This window comes from Zosterops lateralis (assembly GCF_965231275.1).
Source record: "Zosterops lateralis genome assembly, chromosome: 20".
Lineage (NCBI taxonomy): Eukaryota > Metazoa > Chordata > Aves > Passeriformes > Zosteropidae > Zosterops > Zosterops lateralis.
In genome coordinates this window covers 5,567,347-5,579,360 of record NC_139780.1, presented here as the reverse complement: position 1 = coordinate 5,579,360, position 12,014 = coordinate 5,567,347, and the positions used below count along the sequence as shown (strand labels likewise).

At 44.5% G+C, this 12,014-nt stretch overlaps 1 protein-coding gene across 1 annotated transcript; it reads right to left on the bottom strand.

The window, feature by feature from the left end:
* Window positions 1-4,485: 4,485 nt before the first annotated feature.
* SET (SET nuclear proto-oncogene) lies at window positions 4,486-11,124 on the bottom strand. The gene is made up of 8 exons (XM_083875697.1): window positions 10,975-11,124; window positions 9,759-9,816; window positions 8,642-8,784; window positions 7,919-8,022; window positions 7,629-7,742; window positions 6,171-6,341; window positions 5,928-6,074; window positions 4,486-5,028 (listed from the first exon to the last, which is right to left on the bottom strand). The coding sequence occupies exons 1-8, from the start codon at window positions 11,045-11,047 to the stop codon at window positions 5,005-5,007; spliced, it is 834 nt and encodes a 277-aa protein (XP_083731823.1). The 5' UTR covers window positions 11,048-11,124; the 3' UTR covers window positions 4,486-5,004.
* Between the last annotated feature and the right edge of the window lie 890 nt (window positions 11,125-12,014).

Genomic DNA, 12,014 nt, shown 5'->3' with positions numbered 1-12,014 from the left:
TGAGTGAACAAACATCCCCCCGGCAGTGGGGAGGCTGGCAGCAATCCCCCAGCTAGGGTGGTGAAAATACACCGTGCTGCAGGACCGCCGTGTACATCGCACAGAACAGGCTGTGTGTCACAGGCCCAGGGCTCAAAACAAAATGAAAAGATACTTGTTGCTTTCAGGTGTTTAAAGAGGCTCCTCAGCAGTCTTACATAATGTTACTACCCTACTAATATGTTTTTCAATCATGGAGCAGTGCACAACTGTGAATCAGAAAGCATTTGGAGGTGATAGTATTCCCACATAGAAATTTAAAAATATACTAATAAACAGAAGTGTTTCTTTTATTGAATTAGAACAGTTTTTTTCTAGCCTAAACGTTTTGTAAGCAATTTACAACTGAGTAATTAATAAAAGAAACTCATCATAAAATTAGAAATTTGGACCTAGCTTAACTGACTTGAATTAATAAAGCCTTAAACTAATACAAAGCCTGTTGTTAATAAAGCAAGTGCATTTGATTAATATAAACCCTTCAGAAACCTGATGCTATTTAGAACATGATCCAGGCTCTCTGTAGTGTTGAAGCAATTATTTTAATTTGACTGTTCATTCAGTGGAAATACTAGAAAGGGGAAAATCCGACTATTTAGTGTAGACTGAGTTCCAGAGGAGCAGGGACGCTTTCACACCTCCAGCAGCCAGAATTAGGGTATTGGGGGGATGTGCTTGGGGGGCTCTGGCTGGGACGGTGCCTCCAGGGGTCTTTTGGGGTCCCTGCAGCGGCTTCCCCCTCCTTCCTTCAGGTCTCAGACCCTCCAGGAGAGGCAGAGGAAGGGCAGGGGGCAGTTCAGAGAGTTGGGAGCCGGAGTTCCCCAGGCTGGAGGGAAAGGGCTGGATCTCAGCTCCCGGGTGATCCCAGAGCCCGTGTCCCTGGGCTACCCAACATCGCAGCCCCCTGCCCTGGGCGTGGTTCAGCTGTGCCCCGCAAATCCTGCGGAGAGAGGGGGCCGTGGGTGGGATCAGCAGTTCCTGCCCATTCGGTAAGCCCCTGCCCCGCGGGAAGGTAAAGTGTCACAACTGTGTGCACGACGTGCCCCGCCAGCCCTTCCAGGATCCCTCCCGCAGGGCACCGTGCTCTGGTGCCGGTCCTGTCCCCGGAGCCGCCAAGGGGCAGCGGCACCGGCCCGGGAGCTCTGCGGACTCTGGGGGGGGTTCCCGGAGCAGGGTGGGGGCTAAAGGCGCGTCCCGACCTTGAACCGGCAGCCCTTGTCCTCCATATATATACCCGAGAGAGCACAATACCGCGGGGAAGGTAATGATCAAGAAAAAGTCTTAAAAGTTTCAATTTTTAATCCAGGAGAGGGAAGGAAGGACATTAAGCATAAATCTGTTTCCCGCAGGAAGCAACTGTGCACCAGTCACTTGAGACCTCCCCTCACTCCCCTCCATAAAGGAGAAGCAAACACTGTCCACCTCACTCGTGAAAGATTGTGCAGAGTTTGGGACTAAAAAACTGATTCTTTTGAAAAAGACTCTTAGAAATGGTAACATCAAGTAACAGTTAAATGTATTTTAATTCCTTCAAACTGAAGGATAGCTTGAAGGTACAGCAGAGAAATTATTTCATTGATTTCATTATCTTTAAAAAACAAAAACAAAACAAAAAAACCAACATGGCTTCAAAATTCAGGAACAGTATCCAATAAACAAAGTACTATCCTTATGCACCTGGTTTCGTGTGGTACAAAGAGCTTACAGATTCAAATGAATATCATAAATGGCTGAGAAATTGATTCAGATAATGGTTGTTTACAGGGACAGAAACTATGTTGACAAGTATGAATAAGTACACAGATAACCTCTTTAAAAACCCCAAACCTTTCTAACTGTATTTACACACTCAGATGTATTTGTTTCCTTTGGCACTAGAAATTACAGACAAAAGATTCCATTTTATAGCAATTAAATTTTAAACTTAAAAATAACCTTTGAGATACTTAGGCCATAAAGCCCCAGCACAGAAGCTTCACCTTTATTAAATTGATGCCAACTCTATGTTCTAACCCTGGAAATTCAGGCCAAAAAACCTGAAGTTAGCCAGCACCTGTGACAAATTTCACATGGTGGGATTAACTGGATGTGAGGAGCTCAAGCAGTGGGGAATTAATGATATTTAATAAGAATGAATGTTCCATTATTATCCAAGGTGGATGTCTTTTAAAAAGCTCTTTATACACATATAAAATAAATCCAGTAAGAAATGGACACCCATTACATATATTCAGCCAAATTAGACATTAAGTGAACAGTTAGAGCACACGATGGCCAGCTGTAGTATTTCTTTAGCATTGCAGAGAAATGTGTTAATCCCTAACCATTTCCATGCTAGAAAAAAAAAAATTAAATAACATAACTAATATGGTTTATTCTTTTACCATGTTAGTTTACTCTTTAGCCATTGCCAGGAGTAAACCCTCAAGTTTCACAGCAAATTCAGTATTATCAGTACAGTAGCAAGAGTATTTTGGCACCCTGTAAAATCCTAAAGAATGCACAAGAAAAAAATCTCTTAAGTAGCATTTAATTATCCAGACTTCTCATTTCTTGTTCCTGGTATTTGACTTTACAGAGCCTGAAGCTTTGATTACTTTCAAAACAGTTTTTATAAGTTTTCTGCTAGTAAGCAACAGGGATGGAACAACAATGGCACAATATTTTTCCTAAAGCATTCAAGACTATCAAAAGATTGTTTTCCTTGAGGAACTACAATTAGGACTACATAAAAATTAAGTAATGAGGCATCATGGCAAGTAACAGCACATCGACCCTCTACCACAACAGGAAGCTATTTTCAATCTTACAACAAAAAGGAATCAAATTTAAAAACACTAGAATTTATAGGACTTCATGGGTTTTGTTCCTTCTCTCTCTAGATGGCAGGAAACCATTACTGATCAACGTTGTACTTGGCTCTGCAAAGCAGGATGAGGGCAGAAGCTTTTGTTGAGATGGAATAAAGTACATAGTTGTCTTATTTTTGCATTGATCACATGAGACTGGACGTTGCATTGTCTCTGATAACTGGATTGAATCCAAGCTGGACCACACACTTACAGAATGTTTTCCCTCACACATGTTATTTGTGCACGTCTCAACCAGACACTGATCTTGTTCTGCCAAGTGTATTCTTAAGCATAAAAAAAAGCTGAATTTGACTACAGCAGATTCTGTGAGGAAAAGGAATCAGAGAATATAACAAGTCTTCCCAGAAGACAGTCTTTTCTACGCACCCAAAGAGCTGTTTGAATTTCAGATGAGCTGATAGAACATTTTTTTTTAAATATTTCAAAAGCAAACATGTTAAAACAACTTCCATTACATTTTGTGGAATACCAGTTCCAACAACCTCTTATGTGAAATTGTTACAAGTTTCTCAAATGCAGTCTCTTAAAATGAGAGTACAGTGTATCTAAAGCACATATACATGCTGCTACCAAGGAAAAATAAAAGCAGTGAAGTAGCAATTTTTTATACATGAACTTTACTAAGAATCTTGCTCTTTGAAATAGCCCCGAATTACCTTGCAAATAAGATTTGTTTTCAACTGAAAAGACTTACAAAACCACCCAAATATTTTAAGACCACCCCTTGGTCTTTTTATTTTGAGCTTGCATGGTATTTTCATGCAAACTGATGTACTGGAGATACAGTACTGCAAATTATTAAAAATTCTACAAATCAAGTGACTTTCCTTTTTGCAAAACATGAATATACCTGTGTCTTCACACACAGCACATGACCCTGCAGGGAACTCGAGAGTCAGTGTGCAGTAGAACTACCAAAGGAAACACTTTACAGGTACTGAAATAGTGGAAACTACATGAACTGGTTCAGTCCACACAACCACAAGGCTGCATTGCACTACAGAGATACTGACAAAATGCCCCCAAAAAAGCCGAGAAACTACAAGCAAGTTCTAAAGAGGATATCAAAACTGTTTCTTTCAGTGAAGACCAACCAGTCCCTTTGTGTACACATTTAGTTTTATTGTAACAAAGCAACTTGTACACTTTAACGTTTAAAACTGAGCATCTTTCTTTCCTTTCCAGTGAAACAAACAAACAAAAAAAAAAACCCAAAACAAAAAACCCAAAAAAACCAAAAATAAAAACAAAACAAAAAAAGAAAAAAAAAAAAGGAAAAAAAAAAGAAAAAAAAAAAAAGGAAAAAAAAAATTAAAAATAAACAAGAACAAAATTACAATAGAGAATGTCAATTCCAAATAAGATCCTACAGGTTCTGCTGATTCTCCATCAAGTGGAAGGGCTCAAAGTCATCATTAGGAGAAGATTTTATTTTAAAAGTGTCATCTTAAACTGCAAGGATGTTTGTTAAACATCACAATTAAACATGCCAAAGGAGAAGAAGCCATGTTGTCAAAATGCCCACTTAACCCACCCAAACATCTGAAACCCACCCCCGGCTGACCTTCTATAACCCCATTTTTATTTTTTTTTTTTTGTCATTTTTTTTCTTTTTTTTTTTAAACAAGAGAAAGTAGACAGATACATGTTGGTAAATGCTAACTGTCCATATTCACATAGAGACACAGTGTAATCTCTGAGCCCAATATACAGAGAAAGAAGGAAAAAAGCTAGATTCTATGCACTACTACACAGGGGCCTAGCACTCTTCAGCTTCCAGCAGAGTGAAGGGAGCAGAAGGTTTTCTTTTTTCCCACAGAACATGGTGTGTTGAATTCATAAACAGTTTTTGTTTTGAGACAGAAAGGGATAAAAATGAACTTGAAACAGAAACTGGTAGATTCTTTTCCACTGTATTCTGCTCAAGGTATTTCCCCAAAATAAATCGTGAACCATGGTGTAGAGGAGAGAAAAAGAGACCTCAAGAGAACAAGGCGACTGAGCACAAGAAAAAAAAGACAGCAACTTGCTCCCAGGGACTGGAGAAAAATTAAAAAGGTAAAAAGGGGGTTTGGAATCCATCAGTGTTCAATTAGTCATCTTCTCCTTCATCCTCCTGTTGAAAGATAAGCAACAATTAAATAAATCTACTCACTAAACTTCAGATAGCAAATGTAATGACCAGAACTTTTTACAGTGCTACTCATGGTGCTGTATGATCATCTCTTCCCTCATTAAAGGATGGTAACACTTGCTCTAGGTGCCCAGCTACTGACCACACAGAGATCACTCACTACCTGAGTGTCCCAAGGAAAACACATCAGAGCTTTGAGAAACTGTGACTTAGAATCACTATAAGCACTGACATGAGTTTAACATGTGGAAAGTGAAGTGGTCACCTTTTCCCCCCTCATTTAAACTGCAAACAGCAAAATGCTTCACCTTTCACATGCCAAATTCCAGGTTATAAAAGAGAGCCCAGAGCAGCCCTCCTCCCACTGCACATAGTTTGTGCTGCTGGAAGTCAGACACACCACACCCAGTTCCAAGAAACAAAGACATTCTAAACTAAGTTCCCAATACCCTGGATGCTGACCCTGGGATCCCACTTACTACTAAAACAAATTTCTAATTCCTGAACTCAACAGAAAGTCTTAGTTAGGCTGGCCATAAGCAGAAATAAACTAACAAGTAGGAAGGATGACTGGATGCATCAACAAGAGCCATTTATATGTAAAGCATTGCTAGAATGCTCAGTAATGAAGTGAATTTTGTCACATTAATATCCTAGTTCTCCTGGAGCACTTCCCTTACAAATTTGCTGAAACCATGTACTTCCACTCCCTGTCATATACACAAACATAGTTATTACTACCTGAAACCACTCAAGTTAATGTAGCCACAGTTCTCACACCTTGGGGTGCAGAAAAGAACCAGTTCATCACAATGGCTTGGTATTCTTACAAGATCCCTCTCAAACACCACATGAATGGCATGAAGGGCAAGATTACTCACCTCTCCTTCCTCTCCCTCATCATCATCTTCATCTTCCTCCCCCTCATCTTCATCTCCTTCTTCATCAATATCCTCTAATCCTTCCTCCTCTTCATCATCATCGTCATCCTCCTCTCCCTCCCCCTCTTCATCATCCATATCAGGAACCTTAAAGACACATTTGCAACATCAACCACAGTGATCACATTCACTCTTTCACAGCACTGTTGTGGGTGCAGACACCCTGCTCAGGGCTGTACCTACCAAGTAGTACTGCAGAGGATTTGGCCAGATGTCATCTTTGATGACTTCTCCTAGTTCATCAGCCCCTGCATCAGAGTGGTCAGTGAACCAGGTGAAGAAGCTTTCTGGCTCTTCATGCTGCCTCTTCCTACTGGCTTTGTTCTGTGTCTGGCTTGAACGTTTTGTCAGGTCCTGAAAAGAAAGTTAAGAAGTTCCCTGAAGTTGTCTTTCCACGGCGTTTTCCCCCTATAAGCACTATTTAAAAAATGTACTTGTCTGAAGAACCCTAATAAGTCTACCTTCCCCTCCCTCTTTGAGGGTAAGTCTGTAAAACACATTTGAAACCCAAACAACTGACAGAAAATACTGCACTTCTCATGAACATGAGAGAACAGGAAACCCACTTTTTTTCTTGCAATGGCCTCCACTAGAACACTGAAAATTCATAGAATCTCACATTTGATTTACTTTTCCCTATCTCAGAGAAACACAAGTATGACAAGTGTTTAATGACACACTGAACTTACAAGGTCTCACAATGCCTAAATGCCACTCAGAGTAGTTGTAACTGCAGCAACTACTACATACACCCAGTTTAAGGAAATCTCCACACCTCTAAGCTCTATATTCATTTGGAGATTAAGACCTGCCCAGGCCTTTTTGCCTAAGATTTCCCACTCTGAAGTCTTCAGGCCATTCTCTGTGGTAAGTGCAAAAAAACCCCACACAAACTGCTAAAACACATGGTCAGAAGAACACAAGTAAGGTCTATATCTATCACCTTACCCTAGAAAAGAAATGTAGTAAATTTGCAACAATCTTTTTGTTAAGTCTGAAATAAATTATTTCTTTGACCATATGGTTACAGCACACTTGTGGTTTTTTATCTTGACAGAATGACAACATTTATAGGTTTAGACTGTTTAACGAAGAACAACAGCAGAATTCACACTGATTTTGTGGTGTACTATAAAGATCACTCAACTGGTCTGTACAGAAATTGAATTTCTGATACAAGAGGAAAAGTTCTAGTTCTCAATAAGAAAAGTGTTACATTTTCTCCTTGGTCTGAGAGTGACAAAACAAGCAGCAATTTAACTGCAACCTTCAGCTCTACTCTCAAAAACTCAGTTCAAAATCATCAGGATAACACTGAAGTAATTTCTAACTTCTACAGAAATGAACTGCAGTAAATGAATAATGCTTGAACACTGCCTGGGTATGTCCCACATTATTGTGGCTGCCAATTCTATAAAAGATGTGGCTGTTGGAAATGAAGTAGAGGAAATAGAGGAAAATATAAAACAAGATCACACACTGCTTTGTGATCCCCCTAAACCTGTTGTCATTGGAATTCTCCATTTAATAGTTACTTTAAGTAAAGAACACAACACAATCTAGATCCTGGCCAGGAAGAGACAAGCACTTGGTAATGTTTTCACTTGGTCACACTTGTGTTCTCCCAGATGCAACACATACCTTTCCAGATTTCCATTTGATTTCAGTCGATTTTGAAGATGGGTCTCCACTTTCATTGAGGTGAAACTCTTTGGAGAGAACTTTATTTTCAAAGTAGGGATTCTCATCAAAATACTGCAGAGTGGAAAGCAAAGAGATAGAACCCACAAAATGGAAACACACATATCAAGTCAAACCTGCCACTAAACAGGTAAGTGCAGAGATTTAAGTTATAAACTACAACCCAACAAGCAATTACATTTAAAAATTACAGTAAAATCTCAACTGAACAGATCATTTAAAGTACTTACAAAATCTATTCTGTAACCTGATTTGATGTCTTCAAATTCTGTCACCTCAACTCTGGTCAAGTAATGCAGTGCTTCCTCATCTTCTTCTCCCAGGAGTGCAGATACTGAGAGAAGGAGAAATCCTACATTAATAAAGCCATAAAACAGGCAGGCAAAACACAGGAAACTGATAGACAGGAAGATCTAAAAAGTAACACATCCGTCCAAGCCAACTGCTCATGGCTCTTTCTTTTCAAGTTACCAGCCAACAGCCTACCCACACATACCCATCCTTCTCTCTGAAACAGATTTTCATGCATGTAGTTTGCCCAATCTAAGCAGTCTACGAATTTGCTTTGTAGAAAGTTTATTGTCAAGAGTCCCAAGGAACTAATTTTCAAGTAAAAAAAAACCACCCAAACAATCTAGAATAAATTTGTTTCATGTTTTTTTTTGTTGGTTTTTTTTTTTTCTTTAAGTTCCCAATAAACTGAATGAAGTGGGAAGCTTTCAAGTTAAAACGCAGAAAGAAATTTTAGGGTTGAAGTATTTCAGTAAACAAGATGTTCTTTTGGTCAACAAGTGCAAGAAAGAAACAGCTTAAAAAATACAATCTAGGACAGAAAGGAGGTGTTTTGTGTGCTTAGTAACAACTCCACAAGACCCTCAGAGCTTTAAGACACATAACAAGCAAGCACACACTGAATTTACAAGGGGAAAAAAAGAGGGCTATTAAGGACGTACCTTGTGGGTGGTTGACAAATGTTGTTACCCAGAAATTTGGGATTTTGGCGATCAATTCTGACCTCTTCTGGAAGAATGGCTGGCGGAGTTTGTTGTATTTCTGTTCTACTTTCAAAATTTCCTCACTGGCTTGTTCATTCAGTCTGTAATAGAAAGAGCCATGTTAACCACAGAGAGAACTGGGATTTAAGGACACATCAGAGCAGTTAACTAAAAGCTGAAAGGGTTTGACAAGACCAGTGTGCCATACTCTGCAGATGAAGTGTCCCAAAAACCCCAGAAGCTCAGAACTGTAACAACTGTTAAAAAACACTCTGCCAAGCAATCTCACTGGTCTGAATGGAACCTCCTAAACACCTTGAACATTCTTCAGAGGTGGACCTTTGTTTACGGAAAGCAAAGCAGTGTTTTACCTCTTAAACGTTTTGTCTGCAGATGGGTAACACAGCCCTATCACCTGCTCACTGTAACTTTCAGACAGGTAAGGAAGCTTTTTGTACTCTGTGCAAGTAAAATCTGAAGACTTAAAATTGAACTGTCGTTGTCAAAATCCAAAGCCCTGATACTGCAACAGTTTCACATGTTCACCCTCCCAACAGTCACTTGCAGTCCTTGTAGAGCACTGGGCATGGAGAGAACATGCAGGCAGGGACTGACACAGAACCCACAGTCCCAAGAGTTTTGGCATACAAAATTAACATCTCAGAGGCATTTTCTGTGTATTACCACACAAGCACATGAATATTATAATAAAAATGTATAATAAAAGCTGACTTTTCAGCCAAGTGTTTGGTTCTGCTTGCTAACAGGGAAATGCTTTAACCAAATAGCTTACACATTAACTTAAGAAGCCAGTGTGAAATACATTTCTATTATAAAAAACACCACAATTAATTTAAATTTTCAAACTCAAGTTCTACCTCTTTAATTATAGACAATTAAGCAAGAAACAAGCAAGGACACTTCTTTGTTATTTTAATGTCTCTAATAAAGTCAGAACACAGGTATATCTTGGCAGAGTTCAAAGACAGTGAGTACTACTGAGCACTCACTTTACTAAACACTTTCACTTTTGTTGGTTTCTGCTAAAACATTTCCAAAGTTCGATAATGTTTACCTGTCTATTTCATTCTGTACTTCATCAATGTGTTCAATTGCTTCCTGTTGCTCTTTTTCTGAAAAACAAACGAAAACGTGTCAATATCCCTTCATTCAAAAGCCTGACAAATCACCTGGGGTTTCTCTTTGAGACATTCCCTAGTGATCTACGGTAGAAGTTCTCAGGTATTTCTATTAAATGTCCCAAGAGTTACAAGACCTCAAAGCACCAGCTTTAAAGGGTGTGCTGCAGCTGAAGTACAGCAAAGTTTGACAAAACAGCCCTTAAAGTGAGTTCCCCCCTAGAAACTACAGCTCACATCCCGCTACACTGTTTTACAGGCACACTTAAATCATAAGTCAATATAATTTAATTAAAAAGTAATAAGCCACATTTACTACGACCAACACATTTGAAGAAACGCAAAGTAATTTATAGAGCAAAGGAATATCAATAGAAATAGCCTATCTGGGCACATGCTTCCTTCCAAAAACCGAAAAGAACGTTCGAAAGGACGGCTACAAATGAAAGAGACGCGAAAGCCGCCGTTCGGCAGATATTTTCTAATGGGCACTTCCCCTGGACCAAGTTCGGCCGAGGCCTGTGTTACGGAGCGCTGTTTACCCACCGCGCGGGAGATGAATGAGCGGCAGCGGGAAGCGGCCGGAGCGGAGCGGCGCCCGGTGCGCGTCCCGCACGGCCCGACCCGCGCTGGGGGACAGCCCTACCCTTCCCCTCGCGGACGCGGGGGACGCACGTGGGGAAGGCGCCGCGGCCGCGGGCAAGCCCGACCTTTAAAAGCCGAGATCGCACGTGGGCCGGCGCGGGCGGCCCCGGCACCGCGTGTCTCCGCCGCTCCATCCCCGCGCGGCCCGGCAGCACCACGCGGCCGCGGGAGGCGGCGGCGCATCATGGCGGCGGCGGCGGAGCACAATGAGGCTCCGCGGATGCTGCTCCGGGAGGGGCGGCGGGGGGGGTCCCGCTACTCCGCCGAGCCGCAGCGCCCCCCGCCCGGCCCCGCGGGGAGGGAAGCCGGGCCGGCAGCGCAGACAAAAGGGCGCTAACATGGCCTCCTCCCGCCGCCGCCGGGCCTGCACATCCGCCCGGCCGGGCCCGCGCTCCGCCCGCCCCCGGCGCGGCCGCGGCCCGTGCGGCGGGGGAAAATGGCGGTCGGCGCGAGGCGGAGGCCGCGCCGGCTGCCGCCATTCCCGTCCCGCCCCCGGCGCGGCCTCACCTGAGGTCTCGTCGGCCCCATCGTGGTTAGAGTTCAGCTCCTTCTTACTGACTTTAGCCGCCGGCGCCGACATGTTGGTGGCTGCGGAGGGCGGGAGGGAGGGGGGGGGGCTGCAATGGGGCTGCGCGGGGGGGGGGCGGGCACTGACTCCTCCTGCCGCCGCTGCTGCTGCTGCTGCCACCGCCACTCAGGTTCCCTCCGCCGCCGGGCCGCTCCCGCCTCCTCCGCGCGGTCCTGCTGGATACCGAGGCGGCAACGGCGCCTCTCACTCCCCTCGCGCTCCCTCGCCCAGAGCCGCCACCGCCGCCTCCTCCTCTGCTGCTGGCGAGGGGCGGGCACGCGGCACGCATGCGCGGCCCCCCCGTCCGGCCGGGCCACGGCGGCCGTACCGCGCCTGCGCGCCGAGCCCCCCGCCCCGGGCGCGCTGTGCCGCGGGCGGTGCGATGCGCAGGCGCACTGCCCTCCGCGCACACACACACACGGCGGGCAGGCCCCGCGTGCGCAGCCGCGGGGAGGCCGCGCCCCCCGACCGCCCCAAACCGGGCGCCCATTGGTCGGGAGGCGCAGGGGGGTGTGGCCGCGGCGCGGAGACACAGAGGACGGCGCGCGCGGGAGGGCGGGGGCGCGCGCGGGGTGTGTAGGAGAAGGGGCCGCGCATGCGCGTTCTGCACGCGCCCGCGCGCCCTCGGCATGGTGTACGCGCGAGGCCCCGTGAGTTCCCCCTCACTCGTCCGCTCCGTCCCCTCACGGCCCCTGGAGACACCGAGCCCGCTATGGGGCCCGTCCCCGCTCCCGACCTGGGGACAGCGAGGGGCGGGAATGGATTTCCGCCATCCCCACACGGTGCTCAGTAGGCTGCGGTTCCACTGCCTGAGGCATTCCCCCGGGACTGAGCTCAGCGATTCCCTGCCGGGAGTGAGGTCGCGTTTCCAGCCTGCCGTGCTCTGGGGATGTGGCATCCACACCTTCTCGCGGTGCCCGCCTTACCTTGACATGGCACAAAGTAATCATGGAATCACTAAGGTTGGAAGAGACCTTTA

Excerpts from the sequence above, each read along its gene's own strand:
- SET (XM_083875697.1), bottom strand. The coding sequence starts at position 11,047 with ATGTCGGCGCCGGCGGCTAAAGTCAGTAAGAAGGAGCTGAACTCTAAC. Across the intron at positions 9,817-10,974 it reads TGGGGCCGACGAGACCTCAG|AAAAAGAGCAACAGGAAGCA; the intron begins GTGAGGCCGCGC and ends TTTGTTTTTCAG. Across the intron at positions 8,023-8,641 it reads ATTTGTCAACCACCCACAAG|TATCTGCACTCCTGGGAGAA; the intron begins GTACGTCCTTAA and ends TCCTTCTCTCAG.